Here is a 23453-nt window from a genome sequence, read left to right on the forward strand (position 1 = left end):
CCCTCCCAAGTTCCAACAATCATATTTTTGCATATGCACTTACACTGTCTTATAGTTATGTTTACACTGTCGTATATTATATTTACAATAATTTCTTCAATGCAATTTACTAGACAGAGTGATGTAATTTGGTAATAACACAAATACATGCCAAAATTTTCATGAACGTTCACTGTATTTTGAATATGGCAGCCATCCTGATATATTATTTATGACTTTGCAGATTTGAGAGTTTACAACATGGAGCAACACTTTGATTATGTATCCTTCAACAAAGCGGGAAGATAAGAACGTAACAAGCAACTCGCTGGAGGACTTAAAGTGCAAATTGAGGTGTTGTCCGGTGTCTGCTGATGCAGATGGATACTGAGGAGCAGGGTTTTTAATTTCAGCCACCACCGAAGTTACCGAATTTCATAAAATTTAGCCAAAATTTCCACGATTTTTTTTAAAATACTACCACATGAAGTATGTTTTTTTTTCTAAAAAATATAGATCTAAACAAATATTACCATTGATTTATGATTTGAACAGAATAGAGAAATATGCAATATAAACACTAGAAAATATATGTCTAGGTTATATAGCACATGTATTAATATATTAAAAAAATTCAAAATTTTCTTTCGGCCACCACCGAAATTCGTGAAATGTCGTTGAAATTTTGAATCCTGCTGAGGAGGCCCTTGCAAATCAGCAAAGGGCAATGCCTTCTACAATGGTGATGGGTGTTCAAGGAATAGACGAGGTGGCACTCAAGCCTGGTCGTAATAAGCAAGTCCCAGAGGAACTCTAGAGAAAGAAAATTGAGGACCTTAGGCACCTTCTGATCTCTGAAGCACGAACGACAGACAATGGCCATATACTGCACGAACGAGGCCAGCCCAAGCAATACGTTTTCACAAGTTTGTTTTTTTTGTTCAAATTATAGCAGTACAAATCATGAGTTTATCCACACATTCTGTAGGCTGTAGGATAGTAACACAGCAGCAGAACATTAAACCCATCTCCTGCCAAGCTTTGAGCAACGCCAGCGTGTTCGGCTGATCTAACAAGCTAATTCGACCACGTAGTGTTCTGTGAGAGAGAACAAGATGAAACATGCCGAGAGTAGATCAGCCGAGCACGTAGCCTGGAACGTGGCATACCGTTACCCACCCACCCCCCCACCCCTACCTCGGTCGCAGCTTCCCTTTTACGTACACTATTGCGCGGTGCACGCACCGATCGACGACACGGCGGTCGGCCGGCGCAGCTTATGTATGAGTAAGTATTGTTGAGGTAGTACCGTAGTAGTAGTGTACGTATCACCATCTAGTGGAACACGGGCAATGGGTGGGAACGCCGGCCACCTGCACATCAATGGGTGAGCTCGACGGCGGCCTCGTGCACGAGCGGCTGGGTGGCGTGCGCGACGCCCTCGGCCTCGCGCTCCACCTGCTCCCGGCACGCCTCCCGTGCGCCCGGCTGGGACATGCGCTTGACGAAGGCGGCGAAGCGGCGCCAGTTGTCGGGCTGGAACAGATCGGGCCCCATGCGCAGGTACGTGAACGCCACCATGCGGTCCTCGGCCGCCCTGTCGGCGGCCGTGGCCACCACCTGGTCGTGCGCCGTCTCGTCGTAGCGTGGCAGCGCGTTCTCCCCGGCCAGCCCGACACCGGCCTCCCGCGCCGCGGCGGCCACTTGCTGCACCAGCGCCTCGGGGCGGCACTGCGCGTCCTGCGGCTGCTCGTGGTCCCGCATCTCGACGCACGTGAAGTTGAGCACGGCTGCCGTGGCGCGCCAGCATGCGCGCAATGGGCGCGTACCCGTCGTGCTGCCGGGTGTTGTAGTACCCCGCCGTCAGCTCCGCCGCGTGGGACCGGGTGCCGTAGTGCCAGTGGATCCCGGCCACCTTCACCGAGATCTTCACGCCGGGGGACCCCGTGAACACGCCCGTCGCCGCCGACAGGATGCGCTCGCCGTGCTCCAGCAGCATCTGCGAGTACCAGCTCATGAAGAACTGCCCGTACTCCGTGCTCCACCCGCCCTCGCGACGGAAGAAGCCCGTGTCCTCCGGCCAGTCCTTGTAGCCGCCGGAGTCGCCAGGACCCGCGTTGCCCCACTCCGGCTTGCCCACGGCCTCGGCAGCCGCCTTCAAGCTACTCAACATGTACTGCATGAATGCACATGGATATCGCAGCAGGTCAGTTACAAGCTCTGAGAGGGGTACAAAAAAACGAACGAGCACGCATGCTGTACCCTGTCATAGCACTGGAACTCGCCGATGCCAGGGAAGGACCAGGTGCCGTTGCTCTCCGGGTAGGACGGGTAGCGCAGCTCGCCGGCGGGGCCCATGCCGACCTGGATCTCCACGATGGTGTTGCCCATGAAGGTGGCGAAGCGGTCGCGGAAGGCGCGCATGAAGTCGGCGTAGCACTGGATGGGCGTGCGGCCCTTGAGCACGGGCTGCGCGTCGCAGCCTAGGGAGACGTACTCGTAGTTCCGGCGGCCGCTCCGGTCGGTGTAGGCCAGGTCCTGGTCCTTGTCCATCTCCTCCACAACCCATCTCGGGAGCGGTATGCTGCAACGTCCAATGGCAATTAAGTAGTTCGTCAGTGTCTAATTCACAAACCTTGTCGTCGACCCGACCTACGCAGGATCACATGGCAGGAAACTAAAAAAGCATATCTTTGATCAGGATTATGGGTTCTGGAGCCTGAACTTCTTCAGTTCTGCTCACGGATCTCGTGGCAGATCACATGCAGAGTCGGCAGGAAGACGGAAGCGCCACTGTTTATAAGGAGAAAAAAGGACGACTTTTCTTCAGGTTATTCAGGGTAACGGATGGTGAACATGTGCTTCTCCGTGGCTCAATGGTTCACGGGGACCTTGCGTTCAGTCCACATCCACTAGTGTGTGGTGGATGCAATTTTCGGACTTTCCAGAGTAGAAAAAAGTCCAGTTAAAAACAAAGGAAAAAGTGCAGATCTTTCTTTGCCACTGACTTGGACAGTTCTCGGCGTCACGGAAGGCCCGTTGGTAACGAAAAATCCAGAGCTAATCGACGGTAAAACTCGTGAATGTGTCAGAATTTTGTGAAAGATTTCTTCTAATAATATAACAATATGCAGGTTTTGAATATAGCACTGATCATTTGAGCATGTTCTTTCGTCTAAAAATTAATGTCAATGAATTTAGGTTTAATCTAGAGAATGTGAGGCAAGAACAAAAACACTGGTGAAGCAGCATAGGAGTAATAAGTGGTAAGCAAAGATGCGAAGAAGAAGAGGCAGAGGTAGACACGTACGTGACTGAATCACCGACGTTGCCGCCGCACTGGTGGAAGGACATGACGGCCTGGACCTTGAGCCCGGTCTTCCTGGCCATCTCCATGAGCTCCATGTACCCGTTGAAGTTGTACTGCCCGGGGCCATCGGCCTCGGCGATGCCCCACCAGACGTCCACCATGATGCCCTCCACGCCGGCGCTCTTGAGCGCCGCCAGGCTGGCCTCGACGGCCTTCCGCCGGTTGAGCGAGTTGCCGTCCTTGCGCACGGTGTCGAGCGGCATCATCACGAAGACGGGCACCCCGGCCTTGCTCCGGAGCTCGGCGGCGACGTCGGCGTGCTCCGCCTCGTCGGGTGAAGCTCTCCGCCACCAGCGCCTGGCACGCCATGGCCAGGTCGGGCTTCACCGCGTCCGGCGGCTGCGCGGGGGCCGCGTCCACCGTCATCGTCTGCATCTGGAGCGCGGGCGCCGGGGCGGCGCCCGCCGACACGGACGGCGTCGCCACGGTGGCGGCCGCCGCGACGACGGCGGAGCGTGGCGCCGTCGGTGCCACCGTGACGGCCGCGGCTGCCGCGCCGGTCTGGTGGGCGAGGTTGAGCGCCATCATTCACAGCGGTTGGTTGGGATCGGATTGGACTCGAATGGGCGACGAGATCAGACCACCAAGAACGAAGAAGAGGAAGTCTGGCTGGCCGGAGCGAGAGATGGATCTTGCTTGGCCTTGGTGTCTGGAAATGGATTCGGTCCGGGACCCTGGGGACTCCCCTCCTGCTGCGATGCGACGGCGATCTGGACTGGGGATTCGGTTATTATTACGGGGAAAGGGAAAGGGAGCCCCGGGCCGCGGGGTTAAATAAAGCTGGCGGACACGGGCGCCCCGCGCGACGTGGCGCGCGGTGCGCCGGTGAGCGGAACGTGAGGCGGTGACGGGAGGTGAGGGTGAGCCGCGAGCGGAGGGGCAGCAGCGAATTGGGGGGGATGGGCGGTGGGCGGGGCGGGGCGGGGCTCCCGCGGACGCGTGGACCGGCCTCGAAGCGTCGGTGTTTTGGCGGGGACAGCGCGCCGGGCCATGTCGCGGTCCAGCGTGGAGATAGGGTGGCTGGATGCGCGACGCGTGTCCCCCGGAACATGGTTGCGGTTTGGACGGTGTTGGCTGTGTGTGTGTGTGTATGATCCACTCCACACCCACCCCGTGCTGTTGTACTCCGGGCGTGCGCATGAGATGCCGTCGAAATCATGCTGCGTTTGCGTGCGTGATTTTTTTTTGGCTTGATAGTAATTTGTAGTATTGGATCCTGTTTTTCGGCACTACTTTAACGGTACTTTTCATGTGAAAGAACAGCGTTTTTTTCTCGCAATAAATCAGCATCAGCATCCGCAGTAGCCAAATTTCAACGAAACGATCTAAGGCCTTTGGTTTCTTATTATATCGGGTTAGAACCTTTGACAGGTCTTATAGAGAAGCTCTAGAACGAGTGGCGTAGCTAGGATCTAGAACAAGATTAGTCCATTTTAGATGTATAAAACAAAATTATAGAGTAGTCTATGTGTAATTTTTATGATTTTAGTGAGCCCATCTATTATAGTTTAACCTTAAACTAAATTTTACGGTGATCCATGGAGACATGGGCCACGTGTCCAACTAGCTAGCTCAGTCTAGAATTGTTTAGTTGACCCTAGGCAACCTTGTCTGGCCTGAATTGTAACCGTAGGTGTCTGATTGTCTGGGATCAGAATCGCTGTCTGGGCAACAGGTTGATTAGAGGCTCCCAAACAAATACGCTCTTTATTTGTAACTTCTACAATTTTTTGGGTGAGACCATCCTAAATACTTTACATGAAAACGGTGTGTAAAATTAAAATCAAGCAAAAAAATGATAAAGCCTTTTAGCCTACTAGCTGATCTTTTTTAAAAAAATAGACTTTTCTGGCTTTATCGGTTTTGGGGAAACCGAAGCCAAGCCAACGACGGAGGTCATATTTTAATAGAGAGAGAAGAAGACGAGAAGATTTGATTTGCATGCCGGTTCATGCAAATCTACATTGTTTAGCACGATTAAATTAATCATGTTTTTTGGACTTTATGTAGTTTGCTCGTGCTTAGTTATTTGCATAGACTCTTATAATGATTTCCGTAGTGCTCAAAAGCAGACTTAATATTGTATTAGTTAGTGCAATAGATTTATCGTATTAGACAATGCAAGTCTACATGAGTAGATACGGATGCAGAAATGATATATTTTCCTCCCTAAACATCTAATAGAAAATATGAGAACTCGGCTAGATCTTAAAGGTGATTATTATATGTAACAAAATGTAAACAACCAAACATGAATTTATCAAGTGTGTCTTGCCGATGCAGAAGTAGAACAACCAAGCGTTAAGGCGCCGGACACGTTTACACGGGTTTAGGTCATGATGTATAAGATGTAATTGGCGTGCCGATCATGCGATCAGCGCCGACCACCGATCATGCATGGTCCATTTCCATGCCCCCCATCTCTCCGTGACCGAGAAAATCAAGCACGCAGTCACGGAAAAACACTACAGACCACGCACGGCGACGACCGCTCTGAATCACTCGCCGATCTGATGAGGCCTGTTGTAGCCTGTTGCATCGCGTGACTTCGCGCCAACGAACGCCGGAACATGAATGGATATCCTATCCACACGAACCAAATCCAGAGCCCGATTGTTCTGAACATGACAAAAATCGTCTACGTCTATGCGGGGGCAAGAAGATCACGTGACACTTGATAAGTCCAGCTCTTCTTGCAAAGCAGCCATGTCCCGTGGTCCTCCAGCGACAGTTCTAGACACTTCCGCCGACTTTATTTTCTTTTTCTTTTTTGTAATTTCTGGCTAGCGGCCTAGCACATTATGGCAAAAACAAAAAACAAAAAACAAAGAAAAGAAAAGAAACCTCCCCAGGAGGAGGAGGAGGTGGTGGTGGATAGCGTTCGGTTTGTGGCTGTCCGAACTCTAACAACGCACGACGCAAATGCGACCGGCCAGCATACGCCTCTGCAAAATAGCAAACGGGAGCAAGTGGAGCCAAAAGAAAGCGTAGGAAATGGACGGAACGGGGCTGCGACGTTTGCGTTTATCGAGGGCTGGAGGCCAGATTTGGCGTCCTCGCACGCCTCTTTGCACGAAACGTGGGAGGCTGGCTGGCTAGGAGAGCAACCCGGCGGAAAATATCCTCTCGTCGCCATCCACCTGGCCTGGTGTCATCGCTCCCCCCGATCTCGATTGGATTTCAAAAAAATCTTCAACGCAAAAAGACTGGATAGGACTGGCTACTCGTGTTTGTTTGAGGCTGAGATTTTAGAGTTTCAGAGGCTCAACCGCGCGGGTCAGGGTCAGAACGATCCCTGGTTCCAGGTGTACGTACGATATTTAAAACGTTTACGTATTTGTCGTAGTTTTGTAGCAGCTGTTGCTTTCGTTTGAGCCGAAAGCGAGGGGTACACTTTCAGCTTTTTCAAGCTACCGTCTCTGTCCCAACCTATTTTGTAAAAGGAGAAGATAAATTTTATAAACTTCGACTAACAATTGTCCAAATAGTTTATGACAAGACATACATTAGTAGATTTGTATTTAAAATGTCTCTGAATGATACTAATTCATTAGCTAGTGATACATATTTTAGGAAAAACTAAGGGCTAAAATTTGTGTGACTTTTGACGATCAAAGTAACGCTTATCATTTTTTGTTGTTCCTATTATGATCCACAAATCTTACTATTGTTCTCCAACCTCACTTATGAGTTTCTCTCTTACAGGCTATCTAATATGAGTTTACAATAAGGTAATGCGAAATACTCCCTCCATTCCAAACTATCAAATGTTTTTGGTTTTCCTAGACACATACATTTTGTTATACAGTTAGATATACATACACTAAGTCTATATGCGCAGTAAAAATAATGTACGTAAAAAATCAAAACGCTATATAGTTTGAAACAAAGGGAGTATCATTTTTTTCTTCACATGGTTTTCAAATGAGATACCAAATATAGTGTGATCTACAAATAACATAAGGAGTTAGAACTTATGAGCCTATAGTTTTAGAAAGAGACGGAATCCACCACCAAGCTATCGTTGTGTTTATGTAAGGTTGGTGGGGTGCATAAGTTATCCTGTTACTTATGTCATACCATTTCCACCTCATTTTTCCTAAAATTTATACGGCATATTGGCAAAAAATTTATTTAAACAAATATTCAAGATTAGGGGGAGTATTGTGCGATGTCTCTCCAAAGAAACACTCTTCAATCTCAATAAAATCAAAGATTAGCTATAAGATTAGAATAGAGATTAACAACTGTCTTAGATGGTTAACGTTGCCACCAACGTATTCGGCACTTTCAGGACAAGCCACCCTTTCACATACATAAGATCAATACAAAATACAAGTTGTCCGTTCTTTCACTTATTTCAACTGCCATAAACAATAAGTAACCATTTAAGCTCAAATCATACTGCAGGAGTCCACTAACAAAAGAGGACCAAACCAATCAAACCTGTAGAAAAACATTCAGAAACGCATCAAGATACAGACATCACTCAAAAGGATACGGGTGGCTCCAGGAAAATTTAGACAATACAATCCACAGAAGGTAACATAACAGGTTGCAATCAACCATGGCAAAATCTTTAACGTTACCTAGCAATAGCCACATAGGTTCATAACACCAAAACAAAAGAACTAGCCAGTTATCAAAAAGATTCAGATAAGTATTTATGCCAGCTCGCTTGAACTGCTCAAGATACAAGAATTCTCTCTAGTAACCACCCTTGAGATCATTGACCACATCATAAGGAATAGGAGTGACTGTCTCAAGTGTAGCACCCTCAACCATGAAGCCAGGTTTGGGTCCCACAGGCTGCCTCTTGGTGCTGATCACCTCACCACGGGCCTTGGCATCCGCCTTGAGCTGGTCGTTCTTGGCTTTCCTCAAGCGGAACTCCTCTGTGCAACGGGAGGGCTGCACATGCTCCACACGGACATGGATCCGCTTCCTGATGATGCGGCCATTAACCTAAAAACACCAGAACAAGTCAAGTATTATCATGACAATTCAGTCCAATTAGATGCACTAACTCATGACAAAAAAAAAATATGCACGTCAAGGGCATCATCACTTGTGTCTAGCCAAAAAGAATGGTAGGGGGTATGCAACTTTGCAATCAAACACAACAAACCATATAACTTTACCCAAATGTGAACAGAAAGGAAGTAAATTACATATCCTGTTAGGTTCAAGCGAAAGGGAGACATGTTTAACTATGTGAAGCAAACTTGAACAAAACAAGGCTTGGAGCATAAATGCACAACTGTAGAGAAGGTGTATGCATATGGATGAGTATATTACACATCTAATGTGCATACATATTGATCAACATCAACACGAACTTGTACTATGTAAAGAAATAGGAAACACAATTGCAGAATAATCTTACATATGTATCATCCAAACAGGCTCCCCTAACTGCTACTACTGGTAGCAGAAGAGGTGCCAGAATGACATTTTGATGTATGCCCATCACACGTATGACGTGTGCCACAATACCCTCTCTCGTGGAATACCACGCCACCCCATGACTTAAGAGGTAAGCGCTCGGCCTAGGGCAACGAAAACATGGAGAATCAAACAGTTCTGACACATCACCACTCAATGTTATGGGTGAAAATGAGCACATTTTCTCCACACCAGGACTCTGATCAAGTTTAAGTGCTGTTCTGAAATTCAGTAGATCTAAATAACTGAGTCGCTAAGAGTGTGAACTTTTAAGGACAACTACATCATGCTGGTACTAATCAACACGATTTAACATTAACAGAACAAAACAGAGTAATAAAACTATCAGTCATTGGACAGAAAAAGAGATACACTACGTGTTAGATTTTTAAAAAGTAGTTCAAACTTCCCTATCCTACCAAATCACAAAACAGCGCTCTGCATAGTTTTATAAACGAGCCAATTTATGTTAGTATAACATTAGGCTATACTTCCCTATATATGAACTAACGGACGAATCGGATTTCGTTCCAAAAATGGTCTCAAGCGCACGACCATACTAAAAACTGCTGTATCTCTGTATCACCAGCAGCAGCACAGATCTAACAAACAGGCCGCAGATACGGAAACAATGAAAACAGGGTAGCTGGTGCGGGCGTTATACCTGCTTGTTGATCTCGACGCCGATGGCGCGCTTGGTGACGTTCCAGACGCGGCCGGTGCGGCCGTGGTAGAACTTGTGCGGCATGCCCTTGTGCACGGCGCCGTTCACCTTGACGTCGACGTAGTCGCCGATCTTGTAGGTGCGCAGGTACGTGGTGAGCGGGATGTACCCCTTCTTGCGGAAGGGCCGCGCGAACAGGTCGCGGGTCCGCGACCGCAGCCCGTGCCCCGCCGGCATCTTCCTCCTGCTTCCTGCGGCTGGGCGCCGGCGGCGTCTGCTGCAGGAGTGTGCGGGTGCGGCGCTAGGGTTCGCGAGAGAGGGGAGGTGGCACTTATTTATAAGTCATCTTTGGGCCGGGGCCTGGTAGCGATGACTCTGCGCTAGTTTTAAAATGGGCCGTCAAGGGCTGACGCTTCTTGCGTTACTGGGCTGGGCTTTAGGTATGCTACGAAGTAGGAAAAAGTCTACGTTACCCCTCAACTTTCGCAAAAGTCTATTTTTCCTTCCTCAACTCTAAAACCGGGCAAAACACTTACCTCAACTTTTAAAACTGTTCATCTTACCTCCCTGGCCTGATTATAAGCGGTTTTAAAGACGGTTTTGTCTCTTTCTTTTTTATTTATTTCGGCTGAATCTTTGAAAAATCATAGTAAATCACAGAAAAATCATAAAATAGAAAATCCAATTTTGTTGGACTCCACGTGAGTAGATCTACACAGTGGATATATAATATGGTATGCTTTAGTACAAAGTTTTTGCTGTAACTTTAGATCTATGCTTTTCTGTAACTAAATGAAATAATTCATAGCTGTAGTTTCTATGGTCCAATTGTGGTGAAAATTTTACGGTGGGTTAATTACTGTATGCTTAAACTATAGTAAAAATTCCATGCTCATTGGATCATGTATAACTTAGTTATAGATTTTATTTAGGTTTATGCTTGTTAAATATAAATAAATCTATAACTAAGCTATACATGATCCAATGAGTATGAAATTTTTACTACAGTTCAATCATACAATAGTCCACCATAAAAATTTCATCACAATTGGACCATAGAATTATAGCTATGAATTATTCTAATTAATTACAGAAAAGCATAGATCTAAAGCCACAGCAAAAACTTTGTACTAAAGCATATCATATTATATGTTCACTGTGTAGATATGCTCATGTGGAGTCCAACAAAATTAGATTTTATATTTTATGATTTTTCTGTGATTTACTATGATTTTTCAAAGATTCAGTCAAAATAAATAAAAAAGAAAAAGACAAAACCGCCTTTAAAACCGCTTATAACAGGGTCAGGGAGGTAAGATGAACGGTTTTAAAAGTTAAGGGAGGTGTTTTGCTCGGTTTTAAAGTTGAGGGAGGAAAAATGGACTTTCGCGAAAGTTGAGGAGGTAACGTGTTCTTTTTACTATGAAGTACGAACTGATCCTGTAATGTGGTGGGCTGATGCTGTTTTAGGGGCATCGCCTTGTTTTTGTTTTTGTCGAATCGGAAACGAGGCCCACGACGAAATCGGACTCGAATTTGATGGATCCGGCGCCAGTACAGGATATATATAGCCCATATAGACCCTCCAAAATCTCTCATACACTTTTTTGTGACGGGTGAATTGAAGACGAAAAAGAAAGAGAGCAAGCACTGGATTTCGACAAAAAGCGAGCCTAACACGATGCCCGGCGATACACCAGTGCCCTCTCCTACTGCCACGCCGGTGGCGACAGCTACCAACGCCGACAAGTCCATCTGTAACCTCCACCCGGACACCATGGACAAGCCCTTCGTCTCCGGCGGCGACATCGTCCAGCGCAAGGGAAAACGCCGCCACGACGACGCCACCTGCACGGCCATGCCGGGCGACAAGGGCGAAGAAAAAAAGGCCAAGATCGACAAGGCGGTCCGCCGCTCGAGCCTCTGGACGCGCCGCCGTTCCGACGCCGCGACGTCGCACCTCGAGGTTCATATTCCTGAGCGGGAGGCTCGCTTTTGCATGGCTCCAAGCTGCTGCGCCTCCTCCTGCGGCGGTAGTATTCATGGCAGAAAGTGGCGGGTTCAGAAACGAAGCAAATAGGGGCTAAATAATCGAAGCCTCCAAGTCTGAACTAGCGTAAAATTAGATGATGTAATTATGGAGTAAGTAACAAAGAACACAAGTAGCACTATCGTCATGCTTATTGCTTCGAATGCGAGTCATATTGATGCTTCCAGTTCAGAACAAGGTTTTGGTTGTTTGCTGTGGATTTTTGTGGTAATAAACTTAAATAAATGTTTTAAAGTGCCATGTCGAGTCACTGAGCTTATACCAAATATATTGTTAAATGTATGATTCAGATTATAATGTGGGTCTTTTCTGAGATGCAGAGAGCGCCACGTTTTTTTTTTGTTATTGTGATTGTGTATGTTAAAAATTTACGTCTCATTGTTATTCCTAGCATTTTGGTACTCAATCCAATCTGGATTGGTCAACGTAAAAATCTTGTCTTGTGTGTTCGTTTTATATTCGTCATTTGATAACAAACATGTTCAGTCCAGTCCTTCGGGCTAATCAATCGTCAGGGTCCTCAACATAGCTCCTCTCCTCGGTCCTCACCAAGATGGACAGCATGAACACAAAGAGCAAGGCAGCGAGTTCTGCTTCTCCAAGCAGCAGACACCAAAGCGCTGCTTTCCTAACCTTTCTGAACCTGCCGTTGCCACATTGCTTTTTTTTTTCTTGGAACTCCTCGTCTGACCTCACTCGTATTCGATTCGGTCACAAGTGGAAGCTGTATTCGATCGGTTGGCCGTTGGGCCACGAGTGGAAGCTGACGCTGAATGCCACAACCCACAAGACTCGGTCCCGAACTTGCGTTGAAAAGCTTCAACTTTCTGCACCAAAACCGCATAGCCACACGAGAACAGAAAATCCTCCAAGGACATTGCACTTGCACCTCAGGTTGAGCTTGTGCAATCTATTCCTGCGATCTGGCATCTCAATCAAACCACAGAGGTTACCATCCAGTTAGTGGTCAATGGCAGATGTAGGTTAAGGCTATATGGGCACGTAACAACGATGAAGCCAGCATTACTACAAATTCGTAAGGCATTAAATCTTAAGGCAGACCACAAAGGGGGCAAAACGTTTGAATGAGCACCTGTTTTACCACTGGACAAGGTGCTGAAACTTCAAAAGCTATATAGTACCTTGCAAAATCTGTTTAACCACTGGAAGTTTTGACCATTAATTCACAGATTTAAACCATTACACCAGAAAGGTTAGGTCCAAGCTCGCTATGACAGGAGCAGCCTAATGTTCTCCTAAGAGAGGATACCAAGATATCTGTCGATGATAACCTATCTATCTATGATATAAAAAAAACTACAACAATAATAAAGAAAGGAAAAATAGTCTAATGATGAGAACACGGTGGTGATCACTTCCAATGAAAAGTTCATGGCTGCGGAAGGTAAAGAGTATTTGGAGCGGTTCCACTCGGAGTAACACTGCTCAGAGATTTCAATTGGCACAAAGCCTGCTGGATCTGAACTGAACCAGATGAAACAACAGTGACCGGTTTCAATTGGCACAAAGGCTGCTGGATCTGAACTGAACCGGATGAAACAACAGTGCCCCCAGGTGCATGATTGAGGAATTATGGCTGGAAGCCCCGATTTGTGAAGTTGCTGCCACATAGCTTTTCTTAACATAAGTCTGTCGTCTGTCCTTTCGAGCACCTTGAGCAAGTGGTATGTCTGTAGGATGCATATGCATATATTGAGGTGTGCTCGTTGACTGCTGACCTAATGGCTGATTGCTATTGTAATCAGATAATCCCAACTGACGTGCCAAATTAGCAAGTGATTCCTTCGATAATATACCTGGCGATGGAACTTGTGGGCGTTGTGTTCCCTGAGCCTGAGTGTTCAGCGAGGAGCACCGTGAGAGGGGCACTCCAGTGCCAACAACCGTGTTAGGAGCAAGCTGAGGATATGATGGTGGTCGGTACTGGTGTCCCTGATATCCCATTGGTGCACCAACAGGAAACTGAGGGGGGTACCTCTGAAAAGTCTCAGCACTAACATGGCCTCCTGGTGAAACTTGTGCAGGCTGAGATGCATGAGGCCGTGCTGGCTGCACCAGGCCATAGTTAGGAACAGAAGGTTGCAGATGATTACCATTTGATGATGCATAAAGTGGAGGAGCAACCTGGGCACCTTTTGATCCATAGCGCGGGATAGTTCTTGGCATAGGAGATGGTGCAGGAAATCTTCCACTAAAACCAGTTACATTCACAGAATACTGCGAGGATGGTCCTGTTGTGACCGAGTGATTGAAATGCTGAGGTAGTCTTCGTTTAGGATTCGTCTGGATTTTGTTTTTGGATTGCCTCAGTCTCTTCCACTTTGAATCCTTATCTGTAGCATGACAATGATGGACCCACAAGGGACAGGGAGCAGGACAGTCACAAACATAACAATGGCACTGCATTTAAGAGATAAGCACACGAATGAAAATGTGTCCATGCTACAGCCTGCAGGAGTAGACTAAAAAATATCATTTGGAAGCAGAGGAAAGAGAGTTAACTACTGACCATACGACAATGGCTTGCATGAGAACTGGTGCTGAATGGCAAGGTAGCACATAGATGGCGTGGATGAGGGAAATCCCTGCATGCAATCTGAAAAAGGAACATACAATTGTCAGTCCACATTATTAACCTCCCTTTAAAGCTGGAGCTCTAAGAGCATCTCCAAGAGTTCTCTATTTTTTTCTCCTAAAAACTTATAATTTGACAACTCCAAAAAAGATTTGAGGAAGAAAAAAGAAGACCATCTCCGAGAGTTTCTAATGGCATCTAAAAACATCTGCGTACGTCGTACCGACGTCGACGCCATCCTTCTGAATTGCCGGAGCTCCGCCGCATCGCGGCCCAGCAACAGGGCGACCTTGGTCCGGAACACCTCCCCGTTCTCCCGCCGCTCCACGTCGGCGTCCCCCAGGGCGGCCTCGATGTCCTCCTGCACCTTGCGGTAGAACCCGGCGCAGTTGCGCAGCAGCTCGAACAGCATGCCCAGCTGCGCGCCGTGCTCCACCGTGTTCACCGCCGCCGCCAGCGGGCCGCACGCCGCCGCGGCGCCGGACGCCCACGCGCCGTCGCCGGTCCCGATGAAGGCCGCGGCCACCGCGGCAGTGCCGGCCAGCACGGGCCCCACCACGGCGAGGCCGCGGTTGATGGACAGCACCAGCTTCCCCACCGTTAGGTACTGGTGTTAGATAGTTTGGATCATCTAGTAGTAGATCCAGTGGGTGAGTTCTTTTCTAATTGAATCACATAGACCTAGAGTTTGCTTCGGGAGTAGGAGAGAGAGAGAGGGAGATGTAGGAGCATCTGACCGTTGAAGGAGCTCCCTGTCTTCGCTGGTTCGTCGGTGAAGATCTGCGCACGGGCAGCGACGTTTGGTGTAGCTGTGGAGACCGACGGTGGTGGAGGCAGTGGCGCTTCCCGCCGCTGGCAGTGCCACCCTCTGGATCGGATTAGGGTTAGGACAGTGGGGCTGTGGCGACGGTGAACCTCGTACCCAGAGCTGTTTGCCCCACCTCCTCTTTATAGGCACTGTGCGATGGGGGCCCACTAGCCACTAGATGGCTGGACGTCCCCGATCAGGACGCGGTCAAGGGGTCCGTCTCAACCGTTGGGTCAAGACGGATGAGATCAATTCTAACAACTGGTGCTCGTCCTTGGCACGGAGCACGCGCAGCAGGCCAGCGCAAGCGAGAGCTGCCGGCACGCGAGCGCAGCCAGCGCGGTCGGGCGACCGTGTCCGACGCGGCGGCGCGGCCTGGGCGGAGGCGCGGCTGGGGCGGGCGACGAGCGAGGCTCGGGTGGAGGCACGGCGACGGCGCGGGCGCGCGGCCTGCGCGGACCAGGAGCGCAGCCTGCGGTGCGCGCGGCCTGCGTGGACCAGGAGTGCAGCCTGCGGTGGCACGGAGACGGCGCGGACTGCACGGCTGCGCGACCTGGGCAACGGCGAGCGCGTCTGCAGTCCCATCGCGGGCCCCTCGGGCTAGACGTCGGTAGTTTCTTCCCAACGGCAAAGTCGCGGTTTCTTCTTGCATTGTTTCACGAGTAGACTCCTGACCGGAGCTCCTGGACCCGGTGCTGCTGCTGCTGCTCTTCGGCTGTTGCTGCGGGCGGCGGCGCGGCCACCACCGCGCGGGCTCCACGGCCTTGGGGAACTTCTCCGGCATCGCCGAGCGAAGGATACGCCGAGTCGGAGGTGCGCGTAAAGTTAAGCGGATTGGCTCGGTTTTTTCGAAGATTTTAGGGGCTAAGATTAGGAGTTGTTGGAGAGGATTTTTTTTTCCTTTCTAAAAAATAAGGATTAGGAGGGAGTTTAAGGAACTCTCGGAGATGCTCTAAGATAGCTCCTGAATGCATAAGCACAAAAAATCATAAGAATATCATATGTAGTAGTAGTAGGGAACCCCTTTAAGGACATCCATAATGTGGGGCATATCAAGGACTCAACATGAGATTCAAATACGTAGATACATCAAAACATCAACCTGAACTTTTTAAATGATCTAGCTGACGCATTAAACAAAACACTATTGGCAGAGTATTGCAACGACCATAATTATAAACAAGTTCCTCCTCACAAGTAACATTGGTCATCAATAATGGCATATGCGGCCATGCAAATGTTAAATTTTACCCAAAGTTAGGATTAACATTACTAGTACCGAAAGAAATAAAGGCCTCGTTTAGATGCTGAAAAAATTTCAAACTGATGAATAGTACCGCTTTCGTCTTATTTGACAAATATTATCCAATCATGGACCAGCTAGGCTCAAAAGATTCATCTCGTGATTTCCAACTAAATTGTGTAATTAGTTATTTTTTTACCTACATTTAATACTCCATGCAAGCGGCTAAAAATTGATGTGATAGAGAGAGAGTGAAAAAACTTGAAATTTTGGTGGCATCTAAACAAGGCCAAAATGAACTGTGGTTCAACAGCTGCATTCGTAAAACAAATTTGTCGGTAGCAAGATATAAATTGCCATACATTAACTGCATAACAAGAGTGCAGTTCGCGAAGAGGCGCCAACCCAGTCAAAATCTTTTGCGAGCCCAGTCAAAATCTTTTCGAGCTATAAACGACAACAGCGCACACATACGACTTTGGATTCAATCGCTAGTGACTCACTTTGACACCGCAATCACTAGTGAGTGTGACTCACAATGACACCGTCATGCAACCCGTAACGGCAGTGGACAAATTAAAGCTAGCAAGCGTACGAGCAGTACCTCTCCTTTTTTGAACACAAAGCAGTACCTCTCCTTTCTCCGCAACTATCTGCAGTTCATCCTCAGCGGCATCACGCGAGGGTCCCCCTCCTTGGCAACGGCAACCGGCTTATCAGGGTCACCGTCAAGAATGACGCAATCATCGTCGTCGTCGTTGCCACGAGCAACAGGCACGGTGCTCGTGTTCTTGGCACCAACCACACCCTCGTCGCCAACAACAATCCCCGTTTCAGCCTTCAGGGAATCCAAGATCTCCAGCATCATCGCCAGATAACCCACTCTCTCCAAAACCGCGTCGTCGGAGTCTTCTTGGTCCAGTATTGCCTCCGCCCACGCAAGGGCGGCGGCGTCCTGTGACTTGCGCTTGCCAGCGGCTGGCGTCTGCGCGCCGTCCTCCTCGTCGGAACTGATCACAACAGGCACCTCCGCCGCAGGCCTCATCCGCTGCACAACGAACCCTCGGGAGGGCGCGTGACGAGCAGGGAAAAGGAAAACCCCGGCCGCAGAGGAGGCCACAAGAAACCCCACGGAGGCGGGCAACGAACCGTCCCTCCTTGGATGGAACGCACTAGCCGATCACCGTGGAGGACGCCGGGCGCCCTGGCCGATGAAAGCTTGCAATCCGGGGCAAGAAACACCGGGGTTTCGCGACCGGGGATCGCGGCGGCGGCGCGTGGTGGCCTGGGAGAAGAATGAAAGAATGCGGCTTGAATAAAAGTGACGGCTTTGGAAATTTCGCCGGACTCTGCAACTTCCAGAACCCAAACCAGTCGCGACTCGACTCGGAAACAGAGAACCACCGTACGACTATTTGCTAGTACCAGATGATGAGTGTTGGTGCGTTGCAACGGTACAAAATAAATTAAATTAGATGTTTATTAGCTAAATCAAAATCAAGAATATATCAATTTAATTTTTCACGTGTATTATATCATGATAATGTCTAGAAACACATTTATTATCGTAATGAATCTGAAATAAAAGCTAAGCTTAGAGCATATTGTCTGAAAATTACAACAAACATCAGTTGATTTAAAGGCTGAAAATTTATTGCTAGACATCGAATTGAATTTATTCTTGCTCTGCCTTGTCCAAAACATGTATACTCGGACTTACAATATCCTAACTCGTACGAGACATGGCAAAAATTTATTTTTTGGAAAAAAATATTTATTGTCAACACGCAACGCGAAGGACGACGAACGAGATTTGGATCACGATCATGATTATTACGTGGTGATATTCCAATAAATTCATTTCTCTTCCCATAATTCTCTTTTCGTTTTATTCCATTTTTATTTACTTGTCTTCCAGTGTATCTATGCGGTGATTATTTGAGTAGTGCACATGTGGTGTGTGTGGTGGTGTGCGTGCGTAGCGTGAGTGTGTGTATCTGTGCATTAATAGATGCTACAGCTGTACCCAGATGAGAGGCTTTAAAAAAATGGGCCAGATTCGAAAGACGCTAAAGGAAACAAAAGGATGAATGAGAGCCGGAGGGCTAACAAAAGCAAGCAAAGATCGGTAGACGCGGGCACAACACGGCGCAGCAGGGCAGGCGCCACTGCTGCTGCTGCCGCTGCTGCCTGTCCACCGGATTTTCTCGGAAAATGCTAGCAGGAACAGTTGAAAATGACGTCGACGTACAAGCATCCTATTCGCTTGCTCGTATCTGGCTTATAAGCCATAACTTATCAGCTAACGAACAATATTTTTCTCTTACATCAAATCAATCAACAGTACTTTCAGCCATGACTTATAAACCAAACCAGCCCAAACGAACAGGACGAAGGCCGTCCAACGGCCTTACGCCCGCGTCTCCTTTCCTCCAACACACGAGACGCTCTACGCCACGGCCCGCGGCGGGCGTAGTAGCCTCCTCTTCTACCGCCGTGGGGCGCGTGACCAAACGCCTATGAGGACGGTACGGATGGGAAATTTCACAGCAGGTTCGATTTTTTTTAATTTTAACACTTTTTAGAAACTAATTTTAAATCTAACATTGTTGTTTTTTTTAAACTAATACTTCTAGCCGCGCCTATTGTCCAAGCGCGGCCAAATGGCTGTGCCACGTCATGTATGGTGGCACGGTAGCGGGCTGACGTGGCGACGACCAGAATCGCGACTGGTGACGTGGCAGAACTCTGCCGCGCCACCAATCTTGGCACGGCAGTGCCGCGCCCTGATCCGTGGCATGACAAAGACGAATAAAAACCTGTGGCCAGTCTCATTACCCTAGCAGCAATGCCGCCTGGCCGCCGTGCCCGCGTCCGGCCGCGCCAACCCGCCGCCGCGCTACGAATAAATGGACGACAAGTTGTCACATAATATTTTTATTGGTTTATGAGTCTGCAAGTTTTCGGCGACAATATTCATTCGACATAAGTTCGACGTAATGTGACTAAGTCCCAGGAATATAAGGATCCCTCGAATACCTCTTGAAAACCTCGTCGTCCAGTGGAAGAAGGGGGTCGTCGTACTCCACCTCAAGAAGGGGGTACAACTGGTGCGGCGTGGGAGGGATCATCCTGTTACAAATTGATAAATAAAGGGTTAGAGTATTCAAATTAACAATATTCAGATTAACATTATGTAGCATTGCAAATTTTGAACTACTTGTTATGCAATACGAACATAATATAAAATCACCTGCTACCCTCGTCTTCTATGTCGGCTAGCCTTGTGACCAGATTGTTTGCAAACGGAGCAAAGATTCCTGCCGCAGGTCTCGTTGAAGTCTCCCCCGCTGTACATGTCTTCGTCGTACCCTCTCATAGTGTCCATGTACCCCTTGAGTCGCTTCTTCTTCCTCCTACCCTTCCATACCTTCATTAGATCTGGATGCGGCATATAGTCATAACCATTATAAGGTAGCCACTATGTCGGGTCAAGGTATGGCTCGAAGCTCATCTCCTAAATACTAACGGTGTTCGAACGAAGATACAAGGGTGACATATATGGCAGATCCTCATAGTTGTACCCGCGAACCCTGCAGGCCATGATCATATGAGAGCAAGGGGCATGCTTGATCTGAGGGACGTTGCAACTACACTCAATCTTTTCAAGATCAACTCGGTAGTTTTGTCCACCATAACGTTCGCCGCCCAAGCTTGTGCCACCCTTGCTCCGTACACTAAAGATATGGCGGCGGGATCCATACGGCTCGGCGGTGTGCTGCTTGGCCAATTCCTCGGCCTCCTTCAAATGTTCAGCTCCGGCCTTTCCAAAACACCCCTGCTCAGCTATATTCCTCTATGTAAGTTCCCACCTCTTCACAAAATATTTGTTGCACTTATGAAAGGAGAACTCAACAATTCCAGACACAGGCAACGATCGAACTCTAGTGAATACATGGTTGAAGGACTCCGAGGAGTTAGTAGTCATGATGCCATACCTAAAAATCCCCTTGTCATATGCTAACGCCCACTGAGCCTTCTGTTCCATATGCGCCTCTAACTAGGCCTTTCCCGCTGCATTTACCATCTTGTCTAGTTCTCTCTTTGTCTCTTTAAACTGGTGCTCTATACGTACACAACATAGAGCCTTTACCTTGTCACATATCTCCTACTTCCGCTGACGCCGCTAGAAATTAGCGGCAAAGTGTCTCATGCACCATCTATGTACTAGAGGCGGGAACCCATCTATATGCTCAGTTGCAGCATTAAGAAGCCCTGCGTGATGGTCCGAGATCAAACATATAGTGCGAGTTGGGCTAAGCACTTGCACACGTAGAAGCCGCATGAACCATGATCATGATTCATTGTTCTCTCCCTCTACCAAAGCAAAAGCCATGGGTACTATCTGGTCCTCAGGATCAACAGCAGCAGCCATCATCAAGGTGGCCCTGTACTTTCCTGTCAGGAAAGTGCCATCAACAAGTACACTGGCCGACAAAACTGGAATGCATGTTCCTTTGTGCGAACGACCAGAACAGACGATAGAGGACATGCCTCAATGGGTCCCGAAAAACATCCCTCCGGTGTCCACAAACTATTTCAAGCCAGGGTTGTAGTAATGCATTGCACATAAGATGCGGGGCATCCTGTTGTACGCTTCCTCCCAAGTACCCCATTGAATCGCCAGAGCAATTTACTTAGCATGCCAAGCCTTTTCGTACATCACATCGTACTTAACGAATCCAGATATGGACTGTTGTAAAGAAGACACCGAGATGTCGTTATTGTCATCAATGAGCCCCAATATACGACGGGCAAGGTAACGTGCAGTGAGCTAATGATGATTTTCCTTCCCCCTATTGTCTAGGCAAGTGTGGGGTTCGACAACTTTAGTTATCCTCCACTTGCCATCACTCTGTCTCTTTTATACATTTAACCTCCACATACAACCGTTTTTGCGTATCACGTGGTACCTCAACTCCTAGTCTGAATGAGTGACGATGTACGGCCTATGGTGGTACACAACATAGTGTTGAAGGAAGAGTTTTATCTCTGACATTGTGTTGAATATCATCCCCTTCCTAAGGGTTTCTTTCTCATGGTTGTACAATGAATTCCTACACATCTGGAGACCGGTGTCACAAACTGTCATATCCGTCATGCTGACATCCCTATAGTTTGGAATGCCCCTGAAAGGTACTATCGATGAAATATAGTCGGCAGTCTACCTAGGGGTATGCCCAAGGTAGTAGATTATTGGCAGACAGATGCGTAAGCTACAAACAAGATGGTGACGCAAGACAGACACGAGGTTTTATCTAGGTTCGGCCACCGTGAAGGCGTAATACCTACGTCCTGCGTCTGATTGTATTGCTGTATGTCAATGAGAGATGTTTTTTAGAGGGGTCCCCTGCCCGCCTTATATAGTCCGGGGGGCAGGGTTACAGATCTAGAAACTAATCCTAACCAGTTACAATTGCCATAAGTGGCCGAATAAGGATTCCTATTCTAACCGACTAGGATCTTGCTTGATCTCCAAGTCTGCCTTGATTCTTTGCGCGGGACTCCGATCAAATTGGCCGAGCCACGCGTCGTCTTCTAGTGGGCCAGACCCACTGGGTCGGGCCGGCCCAAGCCTAGCCGTATAGGTATAGGGGTTAATACCCCCACAGCTAGTCCCCAAGCACCATGTATTATGTTGCAACACGCCGTTCGATCTTCTTCAGCTAATGCGGTCTGTCTTCATGTCATCTCTAACTGGTTGAAACATTGACCAAGCAAATATACCAGTATTCTAGTCAGCACTTAGAGTAGTAGACCACTATTATAGCCGAAGATTCTGGTTGTCCGAAGAATGCATGGTGCTCTAAAGAAAAAAGAAAAAGATTTCTTTCCTGATCAAGTGTGCCCACTTGTATTTCTGAAAAGAAATGTAAGTGACCCTTGTACAATAGTAGTTATGGCCAACAGTCAGAGCGTAGGGGTCGATAAAATAAGCACATTCACCACAAGGTGAAGTGTGCCCACTTAGTCCCCAAGCCTGGTAGTAGGTGACGTAGGCATGTGGTGCCAGGGTCTAAAAAGAATTCCCAGTTAAGTTGAGAATCCAATCGTCGTACAAGCGATACGAGCTGCACCGGCAGGTGCATCGTACCGATGTAGTCCCCGAGCTTGCTGGAAGATGAAGAATGAATCTTGTAGCAGGGTCTAAGTGAGAAAAAATAAATGCCTCCCAACTGTATGTGAGTACGAATCACATGTAGTCGAGGAGAGCGGTCTCCGAGCAATGGTCGGAGAGTGGTCGGGGCAATCCCCGAGCACGAGAGTGGTCGGAACAGTCCCCGAGCACGATGGTGGTCTGGATAGTTCCCGAGCATGATGGTGATCTAGACAGTCCCCGAGCACAAAAAGTGTGGCAAAAAACCATATGCCACTTGTACTATTATTTTATGTATTTATTTATTTACTTGTTCTGTCAAGTCCAATCTAACACGTCTGGTCAAAAAAGTAGACTGGTATAGCACGTCATACTGCCTTTTGTCTTGTCAAGCAAACAGTTGCGTGGCACCTGTCAGTAGGTGTGTCGGCGTGGGCCCTCCCACACTGGCAACGAAGAGGCGCATATACTGGCATAGATCTCGAGGCTAAGTAATGCTGCAAACATGAAAGCAATTGTCTGCGGCATGTGCGCACGTCCCCCCAAGAATCCCTAGCAGACGAAATGGCATAACTCTTGGGTTAAATACGGTATATGATAGGTCAGTTACTATTTACTAAGCCCCATTGCCATTTGCAACCGCAACTTTCTTCTTCCTCTCGCCAACCCTAATACAACCGAAATCGCCACCAATCAATCAGCCGCCATTTCCCCGTTCACCAGCAAGGCTAGAGTAATGGCAAAAAGTGATGCACAGAAGAAAGCAGGGGTCATGGCAAAGGAATGGTGGAAATCGAAAAGCAACGAGCAGACCATTGAAGACCTCGTCACCATGGGGGTACTCCACAACAAGGAGCTCACAGGATGGCGTGCGCCGGAGGGCGAGGGGTACCCTGATCCACAACCAAGTGAGATCGTGGTGTTCGAGGATTTCTTTAAATGGGGATTTGGGGTTCCGGTACATCCGTTTCTTCAGGGGCTCTGTCTTTACTATGAGATTGGGATTTGTAATCTGCATCCCAAGTCGATCCTCCTTGTCGCCACTTTTATACATCTCTACGAAGCATATGGCGGCTTCCAGCCCCATTTCGATTTTTTCCGCCATCTTTTCTGTCTACGGAAGAAAGGAAGCGGTGGTTCG

General features: G+C 48.1%; 1 protein-coding gene and 2 pseudogenes across 1 annotated transcript; all 3 read right to left on the reverse strand.

Annotated features, from left to right (window-relative positions):
• Nucleotides 1-1219: 1219 nt before the first annotated feature.
• Nucleotides 1220-4094, reverse strand: LOC136449491 (beta-amylase 2, chloroplastic-like; annotated as a pseudogene).
• A 3823-nt stretch (nucleotides 4095-7917) lies between these two features.
• LOC136508158 (large ribosomal subunit protein eL21x/eL21w) lies at nucleotides 7918-9772 on the reverse strand. The gene is made up of 2 exons (XM_066502787.1): nucleotides 9459-9772; nucleotides 7918-8314 (listed from the first exon to the last, which is right to left on the reverse strand). Exons 1-2 carry the CDS (start codon nucleotides 9693-9695, stop codon nucleotides 8057-8059), a joined length of 495 nt encoding a protein of 164 aa, XP_066358884.1. The 5' UTR covers nucleotides 9696-9772; the 3' UTR covers nucleotides 7918-8056.
• A 2555-nt stretch (nucleotides 9773-12327) lies between these two features.
• On the reverse strand, nucleotides 12328-17200 carry LOC136469624 (uncharacterized; annotated as a pseudogene).
• Nucleotides 17201-23453: the final 6253 nt, after the last annotated feature.

This window comes from Miscanthus floridulus, chromosome 1 (genome assembly GCF_019320115.1).
Source record: "Miscanthus floridulus cultivar M001 chromosome 1, ASM1932011v1, whole genome shotgun sequence".
NCBI lineage: Eukaryota > Viridiplantae > Streptophyta > Magnoliopsida > Poales > Poaceae > Miscanthus > Miscanthus floridulus.